At 40.4% G+C, this 27,706-nt stretch overlaps 2 protein-coding genes across 2 annotated transcripts; both read left to right on the plus strand.

Moving 5' to 3' along the window:
* The first annotated feature begins 2,196 nt into the window (after positions 1–2,196).
* Positions 2,197–20,064, plus strand: ghrb (growth hormone receptor b). The gene is made up of 9 exons (XM_063012030.1): positions 2,197–2,406; positions 6,126–6,217; positions 11,480–11,612; positions 11,794–11,975; positions 13,555–13,739; positions 16,685–16,826; positions 16,911–17,001; positions 17,651–17,720; positions 18,313–20,064. Exons 2-9 carry the CDS (start codon positions 6,133–6,135, stop codon positions 19,129–19,131), a joined length of 1,707 nt encoding a protein of 568 aa, XP_062868100.1. The 5' UTR covers positions 2,197–2,406; positions 6,126–6,132; the 3' UTR covers positions 19,132–20,064.
* A 951-nt stretch (positions 20,065–21,015) lies between these two features.
* Positions 21,016–27,202, plus strand: LOC134330625 (coiled-coil domain-containing protein 152-like). Its single transcript, XM_063011827.1, has 8 exons — positions 21,016–21,127; positions 21,251–21,356; positions 22,191–22,259; positions 22,400–22,464; positions 23,333–23,435; positions 25,458–25,585; positions 25,792–25,887; positions 26,654–27,202. Exons 1-8 carry the CDS (start codon positions 21,023–21,025, stop codon positions 26,777–26,779), a joined length of 798 nt encoding a protein of 265 aa, XP_062867897.1. The 5' UTR covers positions 21,016–21,022; the 3' UTR covers positions 26,780–27,202.
* Positions 27,203–27,706: the final 504 nt, after the last annotated feature.

Below are 27,706 nucleotides of genomic sequence, written 5' to 3' on the forward strand. Positions count from 1 at the left end.
GACCTTTTTATGAAGGGTATTAAAATTTTATTAAGTACATAAACTCAAGTTTTAAATTAAGAACTTGTTCTGGCATCTGGTTTTACTTTCATCCTGTAGAATTTAAAACTGATTCCTCACACCCTACCCCTCTAAAACTTGTAATCCTCATTGACTGTCATTTCCAATTCCCAGTTATAATCACGCGAGAGCAACAAGAACCTTCCAAAATCATTCAGAAGGTGGACTAAATTAAAGAAGAAAGGTGTGTGTGTTGCACTGCAATGATTCTTAGACGGGGGTCATTACTGCCCTGGCACACGGGCAGGTACAGGACATTCAGTGCAGAGACCTCAGACTAATCATACCTGTGTAAGTGCATGCATGGTGCAGATAGAGGGGGAAGTGCACTGGGTCACATGATCATGAACTACACTCATATCAGGCGGTGCTGTGGGGTTAAAGATCAACAGCAGGGTGGAAGTACAGCAGCTGCACATGGCAGATAGAGCTGGCTGGGTCATAACACTGAACACCAGCTCACATCAGTGTTTCCTAATACTGTCGGAGAATGTGACATATTTGAAATGATCCTACAGCAAACCACCAGTACTGACCACTAAAGACGTCACGATTCCATAGTTCCCATGCTCTACAACGTCATTGCTAATTCGTCTAGTTTCTCTACCAGTTTAGCTTTTATTGATCAGGCTGGACTTACTGTAAAGTCCCACATGAATTTATTTTACTTCATTTTTATCAACAGATTTATTCTGGTCAGGGTTACATGCTGTTCGGTTCCAGAGGGAAACACAAGGCACAGTGCAGTAATACACTGGACAGGGCTTCAACCCATCAGACCAAAGCACACATATTTACTTTGCCGAGAAGTTGGTGGCATTTCTGGATTTCTGTGCAGAGACAAACTAAAAGTGTAGGCAGTTGTAGCCTAGTGGTTAAGGTACTGGACTAGTAATAGGTTGTCACTGTTGGACCCTTGATCAAGGCCCTTTACCCTCAATTGCTTAGACAGTATAATGTCACAGTACTGTAAGTCACTTTGGATAGAGGCGTCTGCTAAATGCAGAAAATGTAAAAGCTTTTAATAACGTTATGGACTGGTGAAATCTCTTGCAAGAAATTTCTTACAATTCTGGTTGAGAAACTTAAAATTTGTTTGTTGGACTATTCATATATGCCCCTTTTTTGCAAAGTGGTAAACCTCATTACCCTTTCTGTGCTGTTTTAATATGTGAAATGTTAATACCAGTAATTGAGAGAGGTTTGGGGTTTTCTAGGTCAATGTTTTAGTACATTAACCTACATTAAGTGCTTTGGACTGTAGCCTATTGATTAAGGTACTGTACTAGTAATCAAAAGAATGCTGGTTCAAGCCCCACCACTGCCAGGTTGTCACTGTTGGGCCCTTAAGCAAGGCCCCTAGCTAAATGCAGAGCTTTTAATAATGTTTTGGACTGCAGATGGTGAAATATCTAAATGTCTTGCAATTCTTGTTGAGAAATGTCAAATGGTGAACCTCAATGCATCATTCCTGTGGTGATCCTTTATTTGGGTAGTTGTGGTTCTCCCCATGTCTGCATGGGTTCCTCCCACAGTCCAAAGACATGCAAGTGAGGTGAATTGGAGATACAAAATTGTCCATAACTGTTTGATATTAAACTTGAGGAATCTTTTGTAACAAGTAACTACAAGTAACAGTTTCTGTCATGAATGTAACCAAAGTAAGTAAAACATGACGTTAAAATCCTAATAAATTAATAAATTGGGTAACTTTGTGGTAGTTTGCTATGGAAGATGCTAATTCCAGTAATAATTGAGAGAGGTTTGGTGTTAGGTCGTTTCACAGCCTTGGGGTCCCGATAGTTCATCAGTTCTGAATCGGATTTCAGTATCATACACAAAAGCAGGTTGAAATTCAAAATAAACTCTGAATCTTTGTGATTTTTACTGTTCAGACTGTAATAAAAAGTCGAATTTATGTCAGATATGAGGGGGAAATATTAGATTTTCTGTGTGAAAACATGCTAACACCGCCGCTTCAACAGGAGTGCGCGTCCACGCGAGCAACGTGCACTGCGATTCTTAGAAAGCCTACGGGACAAACACGAGGCGAGGAGCGCGCGCCCAGGGCGGAGCCTCGCTCCCGATTTAGAACACGAGTACGCGCGGAGCTCATAGCTCACATAGTCACGTTTATTCCGATTTACATCAACGGGATCGAATCGGTGCAACGAATCTCAGATCCGCAGTGAAGTCCCGCTATGGTGCCGCAACCGGAGTTTCACGTCGGTTCAGTCCTGTTTACGTGAAACTTAAGTGTCAAACCGGGATCTGATTACACGTCTGATTACACGCACACGTTCAGGTTCTGCAAGTTCCCGTGTGTTGAAGACACTTTGGTTGAAGGTGAGTGTTACAGTGTTAAGTTGGTGCATGTGGGTTTGGTGTTTTGGAAACAGAATTCCAGGATTTAACTCGCTGGGATTGGTGGGAAACTCCTGATGTTCCTCTGTTCTTCCAGGAGCAGTTTCTCCAAAACTCAACCTGTTTCCAAACACAAATGCTTTCCTATAGAAGAGAAGTTTGATGGTTCTAATTTCTGACCTGCAGCTACAAGGCTGGAACTAGTGATGGGAGTCTAGAAGTCCAGTTTGAAAATTGGTGCATGTGGGTTTGGTGTTTTGGAAACAGAATTCCAGGATTTATCTCACTGGGATTGGTGGAAAACTCTTGAGTTTTTTCAAAACTCAACCTGTTTCCAAACACAAATGCTTTCCAACAGCAAGAAGTTCTGAAATGGAGCTACAAGACTGGAACTAGTGATGGGAGTCTAGAAGTCCAGTTTGAAAGTTGGTGCATGTGGGTTTGGTGTTTTGGAAGGAGAATTCCAGGATTTTACTCTTTGGGATTGGTGGAAAACGCTTGATGTTCCTCTGCTCTTCCAGAAGCAATTTCTACAAAACTCACCCTGTTTCCAAACACAAATGCTTTCCAACAGCAAGAAGTTCTGAAGTGGAGCTACAAGACTGGAACTAGTGATGGGAGTCTAGAAGTCCAGTTTGAAAGTTGGTGCATGTGGGTTTGATGTTTTGGAAACAGAATTCCAGGATTTTACTCTTTGGGATTGGTGGAAAACTCCTGATGTTTCTCCAAAACTCAACCTGTTTCTAATCACAAATGCTTTCCTATAGAGGAGAAGTTTGGTGTTTCTTTAGTTCTGAACTGGAGCTACAAGACTGGAACTAGTGATGGCAGTCTAGAAGTCCAGTTTGAAAGTTGGTGGATGTGCTTTCCAACAGAAGAGAAGTTCAGTGGTTCTTAAGTTCTGAACTGGGGTTTTATGGCTGGAGCAATTGATGGGGATTAAGAAGTCCAGTTTGAAAGTTCATGCATGTGGGTTTGATGTTTTGGAAACAGAATTACAGGATTTTACGCTTTGGGATTGGTGGAAAAACCTCTGATGTTCCTCTGCTCCTCCAGAAGCAATTTTTCCCAAACTCAACCTGTTACCAAACACAAATGCTTTCCAACAGAAGAGAAGTTTGGTGGTTCTTAAGTTCTGACCTGGGGATTTAAGGCTGGAGTTAGTGATGGGAGTCTAGAAGTCCAGTTTGAAAGTTGGTGCATGTGGGTTTGGTGTTTTGGAAACAAAATTCCAGGATTTCACTCACTGGGATTGGTGGAAAAGCCCTGATGTTCCTCAGCTCTTCAAGGACCAATTTCACCAAAACTCAACCTGTTTCCAAACACAAATGCTTCCCAACAGAAGAGAAGTTCTGAACTGGAGCTACAAGACTGGAGCTGGTAATGGGGGGCAAGAAGTCCAGTTTGAAAGTCATACACAGGTCTTAATGTATTGGCTGTGAATGACAGCAGGCTTGTTTAAAATAAGCAGATTTGTAAAATAGAGGAAAATAAATTGTAAATTTCTTGGTAATGGTGGAACTTGAGCCAGTGACCTATGGATAACTAGTCCAGTATCTTAACCATCAAGCTATTACTACCCCATGCATTAAATTAGCAGTTCAGTTGTTGAAATCAGTTTGCCAATAACCTCTAGGAGGTCTGTCAGGTTGGAAGAGACCGTCCAAAGATGAATCAAGATCCCAAGAAGAAACCAAGACCATATCAGAGTCACTGACCACTGATCTCAGCAACAGCAGCAAGTCAAGTCAAGTTTATTTAAAAAGCGCCTTCAAGGTCCTCAAGTGTCATCCAGGGTTCTGTACAGTAAAATCAAAACAATAATAAAGCACATCAATGGATTTTGGTCTTCAAGTTGGATTTAAAACGGTGAATTGTAGGGGACGCCTTAATAAGGAGTGGCAAGCTGTTCCGTAGTGTCCGAGTGCGTGGGACAGTTAAAAGCAACTGGTCAGAAGATCTTAAAATTCTGGAGGTAGAATGGAGGCAGATGAGATTGGATATATAAGATGGGGCTTCACCATGGAGAGCCTTAAATACAAACAAAAGAACCTTAAATTCTATATGGTATTTTACTGGGAGCCAATGGAGGGAGCAGCGACATAACCTTCATGTGGTGAGAATGCCAGGATACCCGAGCGTGGAAGCACGTTGGCATGTTTTCATTAATGTCGACCCACTGCACTGTAGATTTAAGTTTCTAAACTTAAAGAGCAATTAATCTGATGAACTGCTGATTCAAAAAGGCTAATTTACTGTTCACCTTCAAAACCTTCTTCAACCTATATCAGAAGATACAAAAATAGAACATGCAAATCTTTATTTGATTGCTTTATCAAGCTTCCAATGTATGTGTGCAGGAGTTTGCAAAACCACTCTGACTGTGTTAACTCATCATCTTCATTAAAATCCACAACACACATTTGTTTTCAACTTTTGCATTATGCTTCAAGTTTCCAGAAATGCCCTTGAGCTTGTTTGACTGGGGGTGTGGTGGCGAAGCTGGCTTGTGTTTTAACTAGCACGAAGTGAATTGCTTCAGTTTCTGGGAATTCGCTTTCCAGTAGCAGGGTGATGCAGAGTGGTTCACATTCTTCACAGGTCTGCTGACAGCTTGCTCATTTCTTTAACCTGATATCTGCAGCGTGGTTCACTGTGACCCGCTCGCCGGCGTCAGTTTTATGATCCTGTTTATGCGACATGCGGCTGTTGTGGTCTGCAGTGATTTCTGGTGATTTCAGGGTTTTTTCTTTCCAATGTACACCGATTAGGCATAACATTAACAACACTTACTGTCCATTTTTGTCAGCTTCACTTAGTCCATCTGTTTCTCTGCATGCTTTGTTAGCCCCCTTTCACCCTGTTCTTCAATGGTCAGGACCCCCACAGAGCAGGTATTATTTAGGTGGTGGATGATTCTCAGCACTGCAGTGACACTGACATGGTGGTGGTGTGTTAGTGTGTGTTGTGCTGGTATGACTGGATCAGACACAGCAGCACTGCTGGAGTTTTTAAACACCTCACTGTCACTGCTGAACTGAGAATCGTCCACCAACCAAAAATATCCAGCCAACAGCGCCCCGTGGGCAGCGTCCTGTGACCACTGATGAAGGTCTAGAAGATGACCGACTCAAACAGCAGCAATAGATGAGCGATCGTCTCTGACTTTACATTTACAAGGTGGACCGACTAGGTAGTAGTGTCTAATAGAGTGGACAGTGAGTGGACACAGTATTTAAAAACTCCAGCAGCGCTGCTGTGTCTGATCCACTCATACCAGTGTCAGTGTCACTGCAGTGCTGAGAATGATCCACCACCTAAATAATACCTGCTCTGTGGGGGTCCTGACCATTGAAGAACAGCATGAAAGGGGGTAACAAAGCATGTAGAGAAACAGATGGACTACAGTCAGTAATTGTAGAACTCCAAAGTGCTTTGATATGGTAAGTGGAGCTGATAAAATGGACAGTGTGTGTAGAAACCAGGAGGTGGTTTTAATGTTATGGCTGATCAGTGTACCTAAACAGGCAATAATTGGCTTGTCCGGGGTGGGAAGGGCCAGACGAATTCCTCAACTGCTGCAATTACGACCCCTGCTGGCTGAACGATGGCATCTGCACAATTATACAGGGGATAATGCATAGTGTCATATTAAATGTTGCTCAAAAACGCTTAATAATCTGGTAACCTGATCTGTGCAGGGTCCACATGGAGCCCCACCGTTCTCTCGTCCTGGGTCTCTTCCTTCTTATCTCTGCTGTTGCAGCTGAAGGTCTTCAACCCACAACACAAGGTACAGTTACAGTTTTGTTTCTCAGATGATAGAAATGCAGTGTTTTGAAGGAGCAACACAGTGACAATGCAGCCATATTCAGGCTTTGTTTTATTTGGCACTGGGCTGTGGTAGTACTAGACAAGTAATTACAATAGTAATGAGTTGCCAGTTTAACCACAGTCATGTAGCCTGTGTTGGTCCCCTAAGCAAGGTTCTTAACCCTCATTTGCTCAAATTGTTTTCAGTTACAGTTGGAGGTCAGTTTGGATAACAGCGTCTGCTTCAGCCATAAGTATAATATGTAGAGCAGCTGTGATTCCAAATTTTACAGCTACTGCTCTGGGATTTCGTTTCTCTCTGGACTGTCCAGCTCTTGAGAAAGTAATGCGTAGTTCACACTACATGATTTTTGTCCTGATTTTCGCTCGCCGACCGGTCAGCGCTAGATTTGCCAGCTCGGGAGCAACTCGGCGTTCACTCGGAACGAAACTCGGCTCTCGATCGCTATGTGTAAACTGCTCAACAACTTGATCCGAGCGGCTCGCTGAACACTCGCTGAGCGAAGATAATTATTTAGCATGTTAAATATCTGGATATGAGTCGGCTGACTGGCAATGAGTGCGGTGTCGAACAGCCAATGAGAATGCAAGATACGGGGTGTGGGGAAACGCAGGGGAGGAGTTGTAAAGGTGGGACAGGGACACACACAATTCTCACAAACCTCCAACTCACTACACAACAGACGATCCCCTGCTGGCCACGTAGCCAAATCCACTCTTTGATCGCTCACTACTTGTTGACGTGCTTTTTTGGACGTGGTATCATTAAACCTCTCGTCACTTCTCGCATGTGTTTTCGTGACAAAACATAGTTTGGGAGACCAGAGAAGCTCGTCTGCGATTCCAGTTGGTGATAGATGGTGTAATGTGAAACCCCCTATCGCCGATCAGTCGTGTAGTGTGAAATACACACCGATTTAAAAGACTCCCGATTACAAGAAATCTGATGACTTGGAAAGTCGTGTAGTGTGAACTTGGCTTTACACACACATTTGGAGAAGTTAGAAATAAACTCTTTGGCCAGAATACAATCAATTAAGTTCAGCTTTTCAGCTACACCCAGATCTAAAAAGTTTATAAATGCAAGGAAGAATATTCCAGACAGGGTGCCAATCCATCGCCCGGCTTCTGACGTCCGAACATAGTCGTGTCATGTCTGTGTATACGTCCGTCCACATGGTGGGTTAGTGTAATAAACCGCTGCACCACCCGAGCACTAAAATCAATTCTAAAAATAAATGATATGCCTCCAACTTTGTGGTAACACTTTGGGGAAGGCTCTTGCGCACAAAGCATGGTCCGTGAAGACATGCACCTTTATATTTAAATACACCACAGTATTATTCAACCTTTTATAAGTAAGATATTAGTCAAATATTTTAATTATTTTTGGGACTTGGGTTTGGCTCAGTTTATAGCTAAAGTCCTTTTTCATTTGTGTAGCATTCAAGTGCCTCACGTTTACTAATTAATTTGCACCATGAGACGGTCCTATCTATCCTACGGCAATTCAGTTAGCAATCGCTTACTCAAAACATCAGAGATGTGGAAGTGTAAAGCAGCTAAAAACACGACTCGGGTAACCGATCAATTCTGTCAAAACATTGGCGAGAATTTTCGGATTTGAGACCTTTGCTGGATGTTCTACGTTTACATTCAACCGTTAAGGTAGCTGTGTTGTGTATTGTAGCTTCTATCATTTAATTTATGTCTTTTTTAATGACTGTCATGAAATGTGGCTCTTTTCTTTAAACATCTGTGAGATCTGTGAAATGAAGCACATTTTCCTGTGAATTTAGGAGGACCCTAATTATAGCATAAACTTTGCTTCAGTTTGCTATAAAAAGCACAGAATGTTTTAATCAGGAAATTCCATCAGATATGAGAGCAGAAGTCAGAGGTGCTGTGAGAACCGAACTGAGAGTCGTTCCTTCCTTTACGGATCCTCTGAGAGCACAATGCAGGAATTCACCCCCCCAAAGCCACTCAGTTCCAAAGCCTGGTCCCATGATGCTCTCTTGTGGCAATTGAAAATGACGTCCAGTGTCGAGTTTAGCTTAAAAATGTGACACAGAGGTAGTGTGCATGTTTTTGTAAACAGACCTGCATACAGGAAGGAAGGAATTATTTACAAGGATGTTGAGGACCCACATGGGACAGCAGAGAGAAGGTTTACATGTCTACAAGTGTAACTGGTTTTAGCGGCCTTGCGAAGAAGTGCTACTTATTTTGTAAACATCCTTTTTTATGCTTATAAACACATTTTTTGTCATATTCATAAATACAAAGTTAAGCAGCAAAGAGACTTTTGGCCGAATCATGTACCACAGGATTCCTGTAGATATCTTGTGTCCATGTGTTGGCATGTTTGGACATTAGGAAGGCGGTGTTATTGTTATGACTGATTGGTGTATGTTCTAAGTTAGTTTATACAATAGGAAATGGTTTAGCCATTTCACTTTTAAAAAAGTCACCAAAGGGTGCTGAGGTGGCACAGCGGGATATTCCGCAAGCACACCAGTGCTGAACACCCCGGTTTGAATCTCGGCTTCCTTACCGGTCAGCTGGGCAGTACCTGCAGCAGACAAAAATGGCCACCCAGTCTGCCGGGTGGGAAAAGACCAGACTAAGTGGGTGGGGTCTTCAAACGCTGTGTAAGGACCCTGGTTAGCAGAAGGGGATGAGCCTCATGTGGGAATATCCACTGCCTAAAAAGAAGGGGTTGAGGGACTGCGCACATCTCGGAAGGTGCGTGGAGCAGGCGGATACACCCTCCTCGAACGCAGTCGGGATCCCCAGCAGCAGAAGACTACAGAAGACTACTTGGCTACGCTAAATAGGGAGGAAATAAATAGAAAAAAGTCACCAAAATATGGTATGGTTCACAACACCTGAGCACTAGAATCAGTTCTTATAAATATTGTATAGCTGCAGTGGTGGTTCAGCTATTTCACTTAAAAAAGCCACCCAAATACAGAATATGTTTCACAACACCCGAGCACTAAAATCAATTCTAAAATATAAATGGTTAATGATAATATTTCAAATATTTTAATAATTATTAGTAGTATTTAAAAAAATATATATATTACAATTATTTTTGGGACTTACTTGGGTTTGGTTTAATTTATAGCAAATTTATAGAATTTATAAACAATTGCTGTATAGAAATCGTTTTCTTTTTTAAATAATGCATAACTGCAGTGGTGGTTCAGCACTAAAATTAGTTCTAAAATATAAATTATATGTGGTAACACTTTGGGGAAGGCCCCTGTGCACAAAGCAGGATCCGTAAAGACGTGCAATACACCACATAAATACACCACAATGTTATTCAGCTTTTTATACGTAAGATATTAGTCAAATTATTGTTTTTGAGACTTGCTTGGTTCAATTTATAGAATTTATAGATTTGTAATATAGAAGTTTAATATCGAACACAGTCATGGATAATTTTGAATCTTCAATGAACCAGACTGCACGTCTTTGGACTGTGGGAGAAAACCGGAGCTCCCGAAGGAAACCCACACAGACACGGGGAGAACATGCAAACTCCACACAGAAAGGACCTGGACCGCCCCACCTGGGGATCGAACCCAGGACCTTCTTGCTGTGAGGCGACAGTGCTAACAAACAAACTCTAAATTATAAACGATATGTCTCAGACTTTGTGGTAACACTTTGGGGAAGGCCCCTGTGCACAAAGCAGGGTTCGTAAAAACGTGCACCTTTATATTTAAATACACCACAATGTTATTCAGCTTTTTATAAGTAAGATATTAATGCATAGCTGCAGTGGTGGTTCAGCTATTTTACTTAAAAAAAATACCAAAATACGTGTATATTTCAGCCAGGGTGGAATCATCAGCCCGTTTGGTGAGGAACCGTCCCAAAATGAGATTTCCTGTCATGTAAGAACAGACCACAGTGAACTCTGAAGAACCTGCAGGATCCAGAATCGAACCCTGAGGTTCAGAATTTATCACGGCGGTCGGATTTGTACTGAGCGGTTGGTGTGGGAGTAAACATGTTATTGGGAAATCTTGCTGGTTGCAGGTTAGGGGGAGGGATTCTGGGAGAGCGTTCTAGCTGAAACCAGATTCTGGCACTCGCTTGCGCTCACACGAGGAAAAACAGCAGCAAGCATTTCCAGGAAGGGCTGAGCTCTGGTCTGTCAGGCTGGGATCCCACCAAGATTCGTCCTGCATCCTGTTAGTCCTGTTAGTGCGGACACTCGAGCAGGAGGACTTTCTGAGAACGCTTTACTGACCGTGTCAACACGGCCACAAATAGATTCATTAAAAATTCCTCTTAAGCTCTGAGTGTGAACCGTTAAATATGTTGTGATTATGAAAGCTTGGCTGCCAATTAAAGGTGTGTGAGGTGGAACTGCTGCAGCACTTGTGAACTTGTGCTGTTCCTCACTACCATAGTATCAAGATGCTGGCTGTTTAGCAAGGGAGTCTGTCATGTTTTTATTTGTAAGCAGTCATACAGAACGGCTTATATTTGGTGATGTTTCCCTTTGGGTTTTTCTCCTTGATCCGCTGCTTTTGATTGTGAAAAAATGTAAACAAGCAGCCAGAATGTTCTAACCAAGAAGAAGTTATCTTTAAGCTCTGTGACCTCTTGTTTGCATTTATTAAAATAGCATAGTAGAGCTGACTGATGAGGATGTCGCCGGGTTCCTACAGGGATCTAGCCGCAGTCTTGCAGGGATCTAGCCGGAGTCTTGCAGGGATCTAGCCGGAGTCTTACAGGGATCTAGCTGGGCTCTAGCCAGGCACTTACTGGGTTGTAGCCGGGCCCTTACAGGTTGTAGCCGGGGTCTTACAGGGATCTAGCCGGAGTCTTACAGGGATCTAGTCATAGTCTTACAGGACTGTAGCCGGGCTCTTACATGGCTGTGGCTGGGCACTTACAGGACTGTAGCCGGGCTCTTACATGGCTGTGGCTGGGCACTTACAGGACTGTAGCCGGGCTCTCTTACAGGACTGTAGCCGGACTCTTACAGAGCTATAGTCGGTCCCTTACTAGCTAGGCACTTACAAGGCTGTAGTCGGGCATTTACAAAGCTGTAGTCTGGCACTTACAGTTCAGTAGCCGGGCCCTTACAGGAATCTAGCCAGGCACTTGCTGGGTGGGCACAGTGCTATAGGTGGGCTCCTAAGGGGCTCCAGTTGTGCAGAGATTTATTAGTAATTATTGCCCCCTTTTCTAGACTGGAACAACTCTGGGCCTCATCTGACTGGCTGCTTTTCCCGGGAGCTGGTGACATTTCACTGTCGATGGGATGTCGGGTCTTTCCACAACCTTACAGAGCCGGGTGATCTGAGGCTGTTCTACAAGACTGAGTAAGGCTTGTGCTATTTCTTTGCATGTATAGTATAACATGTATAATATAACATGCACACATTTTATGATTTAACACACATCGTCTTATCTGTCCCACCGTACAGTACACTCAGGAAAAATGGTTTGATGATTTCGGAGCAGGATGTTCATTCTAAGGTTCTCCACGTCTTTCTGTTGCAGTTGCAGCTCCTCCAAAAACAGATTCAGCGAGTGGCAGGAGTGCCCGACTTACAGCAGCGCAGTGGAAAACGAGTGCTACTTCAATAAGAGTCATACCTGCGTGTGGTACAGTTACGTTATTCAGCTGCGCTCCCGGACCGACGAGGTTTACGGACAAAAAACTTTCAGCGTGGAAGAAATTGGTAGGTTGATTTAGGTAACAGAGAGATTAATATCATATTATTTTAATTATTTTCAGATAGGCAAGTAAAATATAGTGTACATTTGTAGGGTCTAAGGCTACTTTTAAATAATACGCATTAAAATACACGCCAACTTCAATCTCTTATCAAAACCACTTTGCACAGCAAGTCCAGCAGGTAGTGGCGCTAATTTGGCTGCTGCACTACTTTTATCATCACATGCCGTTTGGCTTTAATGATATAATAACACTTTCACCTATTTTGCCACCTACTTTTTAAGGTGCAGTCATTCATATGGCGTAGTTTGAAATAGTTTAGTGTTTAGTGTAAAAATCTAATCAATTGATTCAGCTGAACTAGAAGCTCAACTCATTATTTACTTTTAATTTTATTTATTTATGTGATTGAGTGTTTTGCTTTGGGATTTTATTAAGAAAACAGACAACTATTTCATTAAATGTAAGACAGGATAAGATGCTATGATACCTACAAAAATATACTGAATCAGTTTCCCAACTCCTACAGGTTTGTGGTGGTATTGCCATGAATTTGTGAGACTGGTGGTAATTTAAAACATCTTACTGACATGTAATGTCACATTTGTATCCTAGCTTTTGTAATACCCTAGAATGTTTCCTTATATGGTAAAGATATTTGTGCCTTACAACAAGAGACTGTATGTGTGTGTAGATGAACTCACAATAATCTAATGACCGTTAACAACTATTTGTGTGTGTAAGACCCTGTCCTCTGAGCTTAGAGGAACAACTGAATGTATAGGTGTAGGTGGATTTAAATTGGTTTTGCATGCAAGTGTTGTTTTACAGATAGCAGTTGACAGTTGAGAAACACCAAGATGGAGTAACCATAGAATGCTTCCCTGTTCCTCTTTATAAACTGTGAAACCGACGAGGTCAAGACACGGCTCTGAGTGGTCAAGGTGAAGACACCACTCACTTCCTCCTCTTAATGAAAGGCTGAACATGCCATGGATCAATGGACTTCTGCAGAGCTTTGTGCACAGAAGGACCCCCTGGGCTCAGAATACCTTTACCGATTGCTTGTACTTATGTTTGAATAAACTTTGTCATGTTTAATTGAATCCTAGTGTCTAATCTTTCCTTGAATTCAGAACACGATAATACCTTAACCACTGAGCTGCCACTGCTCACAGTTATTATTCATGTTAGTTCATAACATATTAACATAATATAATGTCATGTTAGTTATTATTTATGCCAGTTTATAACATGTTAATATAATATAATGTCATGTTAGTTATTATTTATGCCAGTTTATAACATGTTAATATAATATAATGTCATGTTAGTTATTATTTATGCCAGTTTATAACATATTAATATAATATAATGTCATGTTAGTTATTATTTATGCCAGTTTATAACATGTTAATATAATATAATGTCATGTTAGTTATTATTCATGTCAGTTTATATGTTAATGTCATGTTAGTTAATATTCATGTTAGTTTTTAATCATGTCAGTTGTTATGTTACCTTGGTTATAGTACATTGTGCTTGTATAGTCATTTGAAAGACATTTTTTATGTCGTTTGTAGTATTTCCAGACCCTCCTGAAGCTCTGAACTGGACCCTGGTGAGTTTGGGTCCCACTGGTTTGCTGTGTGACGTGTTGGTGAGCTGGATGGTCCCAACTTCAGCAGCAGAGAGTGTGGAGACGGGATGGATGAAACTTCTGTACGAGACTCAGTACAGAGAGAAAGGATCGGATCAGTGGAAATCTGTAAGTTCAGTACCGTTATTTTTTATATTTATTAAACTGGACTGTCGTCATGGTCAAAAGTTCATAACGTTCCCAGGCCTGCTGATATGAAGTTGTGTAAGTGGGTGTCTGAACTTTAACCTGTCCTGCTGATAAAATATGTACGCACAGTTAAGTGTCAACAAAAAACTTCTGTCCACAAAATGGTTAGAAGGCTCGTCACATGCCAGCTGTTAGTTATAGGACTGAAAAATATTTTTAAATTTTGACCTTGTGCTCTTTACATTTTATAATTATTGCTGTAAATGGTAACATATCGAGATAATAACTGAGTTTGTTATCAAATTATTTGTAAAATTCTACAGTGTTGGCACTGCTGGCTGATTATTATTATCATGGTAATATTTTTAGAAGTTTTATTGTACAGTTCCTGTATTTTGTTGATATAAAACAATCACAAAAATGCAATGCCTGATACTTGTCACTGATCACAAAGTACACCAGTCCTTGGACAGAATAGTTTCGAGGCATTATTTGAGTCATAAACAGAGATATATCTGGGATTTGGTTGGTTGTGGAGGGTTTCTACAAAATTTCTGAACATATTAAATGCTTTGATATACAGGCGTTCATATACAGGATGTGAAAAGAAGAATAAAAACAATATGAGCAGTTAGGTAGGGCTGGGCAATATGGGTAAAAGTTTGCTTGTGTAGCTATCGTTCCTATCATGAATGTAACCAAAGTGTAAAACATGACATTAAAATCCTAATAAACAAACAAACTGTATTTTGTTGATATAAATCAAGCACAAAATAATTGCAGTGCCTGATTTGTACTTGTCACTGATCACAAAGTACACTAGTCTTCAGACAGAATATTTTTGAGGCATTATTTCAGTCATAAATGCAGATATGTCTGGAATTTGGTTATTTGGAAATGATTTTAAACATATTAAATGCTTTGAGCAGCAGATACATACAGGGGGTGGAAAGAAGAATAAACACTATGTAAGTAATTAGAGGTAGGGCTGGGTGATATGGAAAAAAGAAAGAAATATAATGACACATTTGCTATTGATAGTAATGTTTGTTTATTAGGATTTTAACGTCATGTTTTATACTTCGGTTACATTCATGACAGGAACAGTAGTTACTCATTACACAAGATTCATCAGTTCACAAGGTTATATTGGACAATTTAGTGTCTCCAATTCACCTCACTTGCATGTCTTTGGACTCGGAGGAAACCCACACGGACACAGGGAGAACATGCAAACTCCACACAGAAAGAACCCGGACCGCCCCACCTGGGGATCGAACCCATGACCTTTTTGCTGTGAGATGACAGTGCTACCCACTTAGCCATAGTGCTGCCCCTATTGACAATAATTAACCCTGAAAAAAACAATATACATTAATATATTAATATATGATGTACAATATTATACATTACATGTAAATACTCAATTTGAACAGCTATCACATTTAGCTGTTATGAATTATGTTATGAATCCATAACATAATAATCCATCACATGTAGCTGTTATAAATACAGTGCTGTGTGAAAGCCATCGGGTGCAATAACTAAAACAACTAAACATGAATTAAACTTGTAAATTAAGCTTATTTGTCACTGTTGAAGGTTTTTGGATAAAAACACAGTTATGATGTGGATTTTGGGCTTTTTACACACTTTACCTCACATTTTAAAAGCTCTAAATCGGTTTGCTGCTCTACTAGCCTGTGTGAGTAGAAGCTGCTACTTAAATTAGCATGTCTGTGACTGAATGCATCGTGATGTTTAATTATTATGGAAATTCGCGGTGTTACTTTCTTTGGTTTACTTCAGCAAACAACATTTTACTGTAATTTGTGTAAAATCTGAATATAAGTAAATAAATACAGTAAAAGTTACACTGTAGTGCATAAACCGCTAATATTTCTGACTAGACTTGTCTATATGGATAAGCATGTCGCCCCCTAGTGGACAGAAACGTGTTGTTTATTTACTTGCTCCAGATAAACAAGGGGCGAATTGTAAATCGTCAAAATAAAATAAAATAAAATAAATAGCTTGACATGCTTTAAAAGTATGTAAAAGTACATGTGTATATACACTGATCAGCCTTAACATTAAAACCACCTCCTTGTTTCTACACTCACTGTCCATTTTATCAGCTCCACTTACCATATAGAAGCACTTTGTAGTTCTACAATTACTGACTGTAGTCCATCTGTTTCTCTGCATGCTTTGTTAGCCCCCTTTCATGCTGTTCTTCAATGGTCAGGACCACCACAGAGCAGGTATTATTTAGGTGGTGGATCATTCTCAGCACTGCAGTGACACTGACATGGTGGTGGTGTGTTAGTGTGTGTTGTGCTGGTATGAGTGGATCGGACACAGCAGCGCTGCTGGAGTTTTTAAATACCGTGTCCACTCACTGCCCACTCTATTAGACACTCCTACCTAGTTGGTCCACCTTGTAGATGTAAAGTCAGAGACGATCGCTCATCTTCTAGACCTTCATCAGTGGTCACAGGACGCTGCCCACGGGGCGCTGTTGGCTGGATATTTTTGGTTTGTGGACGATTCTCAGTCCAGCAGTGACAGTGAGGTGTTCAAAAACTGCAGTGCAGAGAATGAATCACCACCTAAATAATACCTGATCTGTGGGGGTCCTGACCAATGAAGAACAGCATGAAAGGGGGCTAACAAAGCATGCAGAGAAACAGATGGACTACAGTCAGTAATTGTACAAAAGTGCCTCTATATGGTAAGTGGGGCTGATAAAATGGAGTGTACAAACAAGGAGGTGGTTTTATGGTTGATTGGTGTATGTAAATTTCAAGACTGTGTCATGGAGGTGCATATTTAATTCTGTGATTATTTTTAACCTCACTTCTATAGTCGAAGCTTTAATCCAGAATGCAATTCTTAATTTAATTTTGTTTATTTTCTTTCAGTTGGACAGCCGTGAGGTCACTGAGGCGTACGTCTATGGCCTCAACACCAACACTGATTATGAAGTCAGGGTCCGCTCCAGAATGAGAGGATACAACTTTGGAGAATTCATTGACCCCATCGTCATATTCGTTTCCAGCCAAGGTTCGATGTTCGGTTAAATGTAGTTTTGAAAGTATCATCTGGTCTGGATGCACTTAATGAATCTTGACTTTATTTTGTTATTAGGGCCGAGAAACACTGTGGTTGCGGTGTTGACCCTCACTGTTGCTGCTATTGGGATCATCCTGATGCTGATCGTGGTGTCGCGTCAACAGAAGTAAGGAATTATCCTACAGTACACTACTAAATAAAATGATTTTTTTCACCCTACTGAGCAATGTTCCATACTGAGGAAACCCTTCCTAAAGGGAACCCTCACTTGCTCGTCATTTCCTTATACAAAATACTTACAGATGACCACAGAGCCCCCAGTGCTACAGGAAAAAGCCAATTGATAATTGATGGTGTAATTAGTAAACTTGGTCTTCACTGATACTGATACGACCAAAAGTATTTAGACATCTGACCATGGGTGTGTTGGACAGCCTTTTGCAAAAGCATGGCTATTAGTTTCCTTTGCAGAAGTAATTAAAATCCCATGACTGCCCTGACAGTTTATGAAACAATTCTGAATATATTAATAGCACATTTACAAAAAATAGAAGTTTAAAATGATTAATAATAAAAGATAAAACAGCTGCAGCCTAGCCAACGGGGGGTGCACTCGTCAGTGCTGGTCCCAAGTCCGGATACAATAAGGAGGGTTTCGTCAGTTAGGGCATCTGGTGTAAAAGCTGTGCCAAATCAGAAAAGCGGATCAGACTGATCTGCTGTGGCGACCCCTAAATACAGGAGCAGCCAAAAGAAAGAACATTTATGTAGATTTCAACTTCAAGTGGTTTGATTTTGTCTGATTATTATTTCAGGCTTATGGTGATTCTCCTGCCGCCTGTTCCTGGACCGAAAATCAAAGGGATCGATCCAGCTCTCCTAAAGGTATTAAACCTGTTCTGTATTTATTTATTCACGCTGATGAATGTTTAAAAGAAATAAAAATAGCATTTTAATATTTCATGTGTCTTTAGCACATGGTGCAATTAGCCACTCAGCATGATTAGCAGTACAATTTCTAGCATTTACGTTTTCAGCATTTAGCAGACGCTTTTATCCAAAGTACTGCTTCACAGTACTGTGACGGCCTATTGTCTAAGCAGTCAAGGGTTAAGGGCCTAGCTCAAGGGGCTTAAACCAACGACCTTTTGATTATTAGTCCAGTATCTTAACCGCTAGGCTACAACTGCCCTAGCGTGATGAGTCACATGGCTTAAAAAGTCTTTCATGCAAACGAAAGCCGCCATCAACAAGCAAGCTGTACTGAAGTAAATATGGACTGATAAAACTCCCAGTTCCCATAATAACTTTACCCTTAAATTAGGACTGTTCCAATGGCTTAAGTAATTAGACATCAGTGTAGCATGATGCTAACTGTGTACATGCTGGTACACAGATACAGATGGTATGCCAGTGTCTTAACTATGCTAATGCTAACCATTTCCTGACCTAATCTGTGCTTCTTTGTTTTCATCAGAAGGGCAAAATAACGGAATTCACGTCCGTGCTGGACGCTCACCCAGGCCTGCACCCAGAGTGCTACACTAACGACCCGTGGGTGGAGTTCATAGAGGTGGATATGGATGAACCGATCGAGACGTTGGATGGCTTCGACGCGCCACTCCTCTTCAGCAACTCCTGCGTCTCCGACTCTCCTCCGACATCCAGCTGTTTCCAGGATGACGACTCTGGCCGCGCCAGCTGCTGCGACCCTGACCTGTCTGATCACGACCACCATGACGCTCCTTCCCCTTCCACCAACAGCCATGACGGCTTCCACACTTTGTCTCCCGCTCATTCGGGAATCGTGGTTTCTCCTGCTCAGGATCCGGCATGGCCGGCCGGCCTGTACTCGCAGGTCGCCGAGGTGATGCCAGGCGGTCAGCCACTGCTGTCTCCGGAACAAGCTGTGAGTGAAGACAGTAAAAGCCAAGCGATAAGAAATAAGGAAAAGATGAAGAAGCCTGTGCTGGTGGTAATCCCTGACGAACGAGGTTACACCTCAGATTTGGATGTGAATAAAATCAGTGCCTCTTTTATGGAAACACTAAATGAACCCAACACAAAGCAAGAGTCGGATAGTTCTGCAGAACAGGTTCCATCCGGTGTTTCGGCATTTCCTGTCCTCTCGATACCCATGTCTCCCCCAGAATACACCATGGTGGATGTAGTGGACTGGAACAACAGCCTCGTTTTGAGGAACCCTTCAACCTTTCCAGTGTCTGTTGTAAAATCTGGATCCACACCTGAAGGGTATCTTACTCCTGACCTATTAAGTAAAATCGCGCCAAAATAAGTGCTGGCGACAGACTGAGATGGATTTTAAAGCAGGAATGGACTAGTTATGACAGATAGACATTGTTGATCAGCACTAAAGCTGGATTATATTAAAAAAAAAGAAACAATATGGCAATAAATGACAGCACAATACATTTTTTGAAAAGTATTGTCAGTAGATCTGTTCAGGTTTTATTTTTGTATGTTTAATTTCCAAATTCATGACCTCAGATGTTTAAAATGTTAATGAACTTTGTTTACTGTCTTCAGGTGAAGTCATAAACTTTTTCTGTGACTTAATATTTGGAACAAAGCTTTTATTTTATAAAGTTATTGTGAGTTTCTTGAATACATCAACCAGCCATAACATTAAAACCACCTCCTTGTTTCTACACTCACTGTCCATTTTATCAGCTCCACTTACTATATAGAAGCACTTTGTAGTTCTACAATTACTGACTGTAGTCCGTCTGTTTCTCTGCATGCTTTGTTACCCCCTTTCACCCTGTTCTTCAATGGTCAACCCCCACAGAGCAGGTATTATTTAGGTGGTGGATCATTCTCACCACTGCAGGGACACTAAGCGTCTTTCAAATGATCAGTCACAGAAAAAGAGCAGATTTTGAAATAACAAGGCTGACATGATGTACTTTTTTTACTTTAACGCCACCGTTTGAAGCAGTACAGCTTAGCTATAGTCATTAAACAGAGTGTAAACTAATTTAAATATTCATGTTGCTGCTTTGTTGCTGGTAGGTTTATCAGTTACTACAGAATATATTTGAGATGTAAATGCAATTTCTAACTTGTATTTTTTGTGTAAGCAATTATCTAGCATAACACAAATTGCAAAGCTAGTTTGTATAAAATATGATATTTCTTAATAAATTACTATTATGATTTTTTATAAAATAAAACTTCATATTTTGGAATAATAAAATCCTTTAATTTATTGTCTGTTTCATTGAGCAAACAGGAGAAAACACCCTGGACAGTTCACCAGTCTATCACGGGACACACTTGAGGCATTTTAGTCATTCAAATTAACCATGTCTGTGGAACTGTGGAAGGAAACACGGACACAGGGAGAACATGCAAACTCCACACAGAAAGAACCCTGGATGCCTGACCAGCGAGTAGAACCCTGACCCTTAGTGCTGTGAAGCAACAACTCCAAAAGTATGTGGACACCTGATCATGAGCTTGTCGAACACCCTACTCCTAAACTGTGGGCATGAATTATGAAGTCTCTTTCTCACACCCACCCACCCACCCAAGAATTCTTCTTTAGATGGCACACAGACACTGTCATATGTTTAAACAGTGTAAAACAATAATAAATAATTCAAGAAATTATGAGCCAGTGATAGCTCAGTGGTTAAGGTACTGGACTAGTAAACAGAAGGTTGCTGGTTCAAGCCCCGCCACCACCAAGTCGCCACTGTTGGGTCCCTGAGCAAGGCCCTTAACCCTCAATTGCTCATCGTGTTCTGCTCATTGTGTAAGTCGCTTTGGATAAAAGCGTCTGCTAAATGCTGAGAATGTAAATGTAAATATTCATTTACCAGGGTTTATTCGATTCCCCGAATTTGGGAGTCGAATCCAAATCCGATTCTGATTCCAAGTGTTAAATCAATAAGTTGATTCTATGAGTCAGATTCAAATAGGCCTTAGCAATTAAATCTGCTTTAATTAGAATCTCAAATTAGGAAGTGTTTTAGGTAATTTATTTGTCTACAATTTAATTTAATACGACAGTTTATTTGTCTTTATGATTATTATTTTATATTTACTCTACTCTAATAATACATTTATTTTAATGTACTTAACTTTACAGTAGAGTCGACTTCTCTTCACAAGCACGTGGAATCGGGGAACCGACTCATTAGAATCGATTCCCAACTGAATTGATGTCTAGTCACACAGGACACAGCGTGAATTTACACTTAAAGATGAAGAAAACAGCAGCTGTGAACCTCGATAAACTTATTCAGGGTTTTAGTCAACTAGAGCAAGTACATAACCAAACTATTTCAAAGTAAAAGCTAAAAGAAACCGTGAACTAGTAGCGTTTAAATACAGACTTATGTGGTTAGCAGAGTTAGCTAGTAACGAATGTGTGTGTGTGTGTTTTAAAGAAAATAACAGAGTTAAAGGGGAAGAACAATATGCTCGAAATAAAACTGGACGAGACCAACAGACTTCTAAAATTCTCTCAGAACAAAGAAAAGCATTTAACTGAAGGTGAGAAGTGAATCATTTGTGTGGGCAGCAAGACTAGATGATGGTTGCCAGATCATGGCTCATTTACTGGCCTTTATATTGGGAACACTGGTACACCTGCTTATTCATGTGTTTATTCAACCATGTCATGTGGAAGCAGCACAATCATGCAGACATAGACCAAGAGATTGGGGGTTACTGAGTCTTGCTGATCCCCTTAAGCACTAGAGTCCCTTGACCTCAGGTGATCCAGCAGTCCAATATGTCAGTGTACCACTGCAGAGATTTCAAGCCTTTGAGTTAGAGCCAGCAGACACGTTCGGCCGTGTCTGAGGAGGGAAGGTCGGATAGGGTTTTTTCTCCAGCATAGTGTGACTCTCTGTGTGACTGGAATACACCATTCCACTTCTGTTGGACATTCATGTCAGCTTTCCACTCATTCATCTGTTTATCACAGCTGAAAAAGTAACATGTAAGAGTGGCTTGTCCTGTGTTGCAGTGTTCACTATAGAGTTACAAACTGCCTCTTAAACCATCATCATATTGTTAACAGAATGAACATGGTTTTATCAGTAAATGCACATACGCAAATATGCACCTTATTTATTTAATAATCTTAATCTCACAATTTTTTACTTGAAGTTTGTCAGTGTCTAATGCTGTACTGTTTATGTTGATGTTCTATTGTTTATTCTGTGTTTATATAGAGTGTCCCTACTATTTAATTTGATGTATATATGTTGACACCTGCACAAAAAGAAATTCCTTGTACATCTGGTACTGGCGAAGTAAAGATTCTGATGCTGATATTGTTTACTTGTTATAACTTCAACAACTTAAAACCTGTGTCTATAGAGAAGGAGGGATTGATGGCGACACTAAAAAACCTTCAGCAAAACTTACAGCAACAGTGTGAACTCCGAGGTAAGTGATCTGACTATCCGGAACCAAAAAGTTCATCTGAATTAAATTGTTTTCTTAAATTTCATATCAGCAATGCAAAGAATGCAATACTTTCTATTTGAACTGCTGAATGTGTTTAATTTCTTTTTCTCTTTATGTAGTTGAGAATGAGAAACTTAAAAATGGTATTTTTGACTTGAGGAAGCAAAACGAAGCACAAGTGGAGGTGAGTTTAAAGCTTAGTGATGTAAGCTGGCAATACTTACCCCAATATTTTGCCTAGAACTGCTAAAGTATTATTTGCTTTTATAATTTAAAGGAGTTACAAGGTTAACACACAAAATCTACCATAAAAACTAGATGTGTTACAAATTAACTTAAATCCAGCCCACAAGTCAATTTTATAATTTCCCTATTTTTAATCTTAATTTTTAATCTTTCATTTATTGTGTTTTGTATATCTAGTTAATATTAAGTGTTGACATTCATTTGTCCCACTAAAATATGCCATGTTTCTTTACTCTGGCCCCCCTTGGAAAACACTCTAAGGGGTATATCCGGGTTTGAACACCCATCATACGGTCTTGGTCTATAAGAATTATATAGCCCTGTGTAAAGAGTTACATAGACTGCCTGTAATGCTTTAAAACACCTTATGTTCTAGCATTTTAAAGTTAAAATGACATTAGCAATAACCCATTTCAGCCAATCTATGTAATAAATATGCACATTAAAAATGGTTTGTGACTGAATTTATTAAAGAAAAGTGCTGGTAAAATTCTAAATTACTTGGTTTATTCAAGAGTGCCACTAAACATTAGCATTTTGGGAGGTCTTAGACTTACGAATATTATATAGTAAAGACACAAAAATATTAGAAAGTGTATTTTCAGAGCTGATTTGTCCACCTTTGTGTGGGAGCTTAAAGTCCACAACTTGAAAATGAAATAATAGAATTAAAATCAGAATTATATATAATTTAAAAAGTCTTAAAAGTTTCACTTGTGAGATGCTTGTTTATGCATAATGTAATAATAATAATAAAGTCTGAAATCTGTTATTGTTTGTGTGATTATTGCCTCGTGTGTGTGTAGGAGACCAAGGTTTCCATTCAGAAGCTGCAGAACGATATGAGAAGCTTGCAGGAACAGCATAAGAACGACCTGGCAGACTGTGCTAAAGAGACACAGAGGAAATGTGAGTGTGAGCAGAACCAGACAGCTTCATTAAACTGATCCATGCTTGTCACATGTTGTCATGGATGCACTATATGGCCAAAAGTATGTGGATGAGAGAGAAGTTTGGGTGTTTCAGCCCCACTTAATGTATATTTTATGCTTCTGACTTGTGGCAACAAGGCTTTGACAAGTTTGGTGCGGTGGAACTTGAGTGGCCAGCATAGAGTTCTGAGTCCTTCCACAAGTCCCATCATAACACCGCCTTCAATGTTGTCATGTGGGCGCCTCATCACACGTCTAAAGCAGGACTTAATGTGGTTCAGCAGCTCCTTTTCGGTCCTGGCCATTTTGTAAACTCGCTCAGTGGTCATCATCTTCCTTAATAAGCTTCCTTCTGTTTTCTGATGCACTTGTTTAGAGCAGAGGTTCTAAAGCTTTTCGACCCCCCCAATAGATTTATTTTCTAAAAACAATTATTTATATTTTAGAGAAATTAAACAGTTTTTTCCACGTCAGTACATCTGGATCAGGCGTGGCATGTGACCGTTCCACCACTAGAGGGAGCTGTTACTACAGTTTTAATGTACTGCATTAACCAGTTTCGCCTTTAAATGGCAAAATTATTATAAAATCTTTAATTATTAACAATATGTTATTTATTTTATATTTTATTAATTCATTATAAAAACTTATGGTAACAAATCACATTATTTGTCTATTGGGCACATTGATATTTTGATATTAAAATGGTTTATCTATAATAATAGAAAATAAATTATGTATTTCAATGCACAGTAAAAAGAAATAGAAATAAAATCCACAATCCTGTTTGGCAGTTCTAGATATTTCTGTGTTTGCTAAACTGGCTCTTTAGAACCAGCTGGTAACTTTGCGCTCAGATATTATCAAGTGGTTAGGCTATCGAAACGGAAGGGTATGGGTTTGAATCTTGGCTCTGGCATGCAGCAACTGTTAGGCCTTTGAGCAAGTCCCTGCACCCTGCACTCTGACTCCAGCTTCCAAACAAGTTAGGTTATGTGCAAAAAATGTCATTGTACTGTCTGCCCTAGATTATTCCTGCGGTAAATGAGAAAGCTGGGTCTGCAACAGGAGGAGCTGCAAAGACAGTTCTACTGTACACTGCTGCCATCGAATCAGTTCTGTGCACATCCATCACAGTCTGGTTTGGAGCAGCCACAAATCATTGGTGCTCCTCTGCCCTCCCTCCAGAAACTTCTTACTGACTCCTCACACCCTGGCCATAACTTAATTCAACCCCTCCCCTCCGACAGGCGCTATAGGTCCATCCACACTAAAACTTCCAGATTCATGAGCAGTTTCTTCCCACAGGCCTCATCTCCCTCCTAAATAAATAAATAAATGACTGACAATACAGACTTGAGCATGACAATATTCACCTGCTGCCAACTGACTAAATATTGTAGTACTTATCCTACATGCTGTGCACTTTACTGTTATTTTTTAAATATTCCACACACTGCTAGCTTACATTATCTGTATATTACTGTATATTGCCATCGGTATGTTACCAGATATTGTGTACCTCTGCTTATATGTACATACTTACATTTACATTTTCGACATTATCCCAACATTTCATTACTCTAGTTTAAGTAAACAACAGTCCAAGAACACAAATCTGCTAAAACCTGTTAAGCTAAAACCAAAGTGTTTTTTATAAGAGCATTAGTAAGTAAGTACATGTCAGCATAAGTGCTTAGTAAAAAGGTGGTTTTTGCACACATCCATACATTTTCTATATATTGCCTGTATATAGTCTTATAGTTTAGTATATTTTTGTGTTTAATGTTTAATGTTCTTGTACATTTAATGTTTAATGTTCTTGTACTGGATTTATACTAGAGAGAACCCATCAGCCGGAACCAAATTCCTTGTGTGTATCCACATACTTGGCCAATAAATCAATAAATAAACCAATAAATTATTAAAGTCATTATTATTATTATTAATCACAATTTGATGGTGATTGATGTTTTATTTTTGGGGTTTTGGATCAAAGTGGAGTGCAAAGATGCTGAAATGCAGGCGTCACTGGACAGAAAGGAGGACGTGCTGGAGGAGATGAGGAGGAAAATAAAGGAGCAGCAGAAAGAAAAGCAAAGTGAGATCATAAAGCTACAGATGGAGGTAGATAGAGAGTTATGACTGAGCAAATATTTAATTATTAAAGCGATGAGGCCGCTTTTGCTTTTGATATTTTTAAAATCAGAAGTTCAGAATGCAAAGACGGTCAATACACACGCCGCTGCAGTTCCTACATATAGTGTAGCTTTTGATGAGGGACCTTATATTGAGCTGTTTTTTATAAAAATGTTTATTGTGTTGTTTTGCAGTTCAGCGCTAAGCTTGCGAGGGCTCAGAGCATGTCAGTCATGACCCAGCAGCAGCCACGGGGCCCGGGGACCGTTCCTCAGAACCTCTATAAAAGAGTAAGTTGCAGATTCAAGGGACTCAAACAACCCGTCTTTGCAAACAACTTCTTTAACTTAAAGCCCTTAAATATTTCCACCCACAGATTTTTGTAATAATGTTCATACTGGGTAGCAAGAGGGGCGTGGGTTTGATTCCCCAGCGGAGTTTGCATGTTCTCCCTGTGTTCGGCTATCGGCTGGTCGGGCATCTACATACAGATAGGATCGACTGTGTGTCAGATCAGCATTGCACCCAGTGTTTCTGTGGAAATCGGAGATTAAACATTAAATACTGTTAAAAATGATTATTTCATTAAAACTGTCAGTAAAAAATATAATACTGCTAGGAATAATTATTAAGTTTATAATAATTTTCACTTTTTTGGGTGATCGGGTGGCGCAGCGGTAAAGTTTGCTACCCCAGTACTGTTAAGATCTGGGGATACAGGGTTTAAATCTTAGCCACGCTAGCGTCCGGTCGGGCGTCTGCATGGACCTAATTGGGAAAGGGGTTATGGTGGACATAGCCTAGCCACTGGGAGTCTGTGCGCTTTCAGTGCTGGTCACAAGCCCGGATAGAAATAGGAGGGTTACGTCAGGAAAACCTGTGCCAAGCCTGGTATGAGGACCAGATCTTCTGTGGCGACACCTAAATACAGGAGCAGACGAGAAAAAAAATAATATTCATTTTTTAAATAATTTTTTAACTGGACAATTTGTGGTCATTGAGCCAGTCATAGGTCCCAGTGACCCAGTGTGTGTGTGTGTGTGTGCTGCTGTTCAGAAGTTGCAGTTCCTTCAGGAAGAGAAGAATAAAGAGATCGAGTCTCTGCGTCTGAGGGTGAAAGAGCTGGAACAGCAGAACCTGCGTGGGTTCTCCGAGACCCGTCTGAAGAGGAAGAAGATGTAAAGTACTGTTTATTCATTTGGGATCACACACTATGTGGACAAAAGTATTGGGACAGCCTTTCTAATGATTAAATTTGTGTGTTAAAACCACAACGATTGCTAACCGGTGTAGTGAATCGATTATATGAAGGAAGTCACATGCTTCCGTCTTTTCCAGTGCAAAGTCCAGTGTCCATCAAATTCATAGTCAGGTGTCCATATACTTTTGGCCATATGGTGTGCACTGGTTTCTTTTACATGTTCAGTGTTGTGTTTATTAGTTTTATTTATTTTTTGTTATTGCAAAATACATTTCAGCAGAAAAAATCTTGTGTTCAGTGTTATTGTTCTGTGGGTCACTCTAGGTCAATGGCAAAAAGTCCACTGTTTGTGTCAGTTTGCATTATTTTCTTTTAAATTTGATTCATTAAATGCATTTTTACCACTTTGGTGCCCCTTTATGTTGGCAAATTTTCTCGTATATAGTGACCGGAGGTGAGATTTGAACCCAGCCCCTTAGGACCTCAGAGCTGTGCAGCACCCACACAGCATTAAAACCACCTCCTTGTTTCTACACTCACTGTCCATTTTATCAGCTCCACTTACCATATAGAAGCACTTTGTAGTTCTACAATTACTGACTGTAGTCTATCTGTTTCTCTGCATGCTTTGTTACCCCCCTTTCACCCTGTTCTTCAATGGTCAGGACCCCCACAGAGCAGGTATTATTTAGGTGGTGGATCATTCTCAGCACTGCAGTGTGTGTTGTGCTGGTATGAGTGGATCAGACACAGCAGCGCTGCTGGAGTTTTTGAACACCTCACGGTCACTGCTGGACTGAGAATAGTCCACCAACCAAAAATACCCAGCCAACAGCGCCCCGTGGGCAGCGTCCTGTGACCACTGATGAAGGTCTAGAAGATGATCGACTCAAACAGCAGCAATAGAT

Source organism: Trichomycterus rosablanca, chromosome 16, assembly GCF_030014385.1.
Source record: "Trichomycterus rosablanca isolate fTriRos1 chromosome 16, fTriRos1.hap1, whole genome shotgun sequence".
Taxonomy (NCBI): domain Eukaryota; kingdom Metazoa; phylum Chordata; class Actinopteri; order Siluriformes; family Trichomycteridae; genus Trichomycterus; species Trichomycterus rosablanca.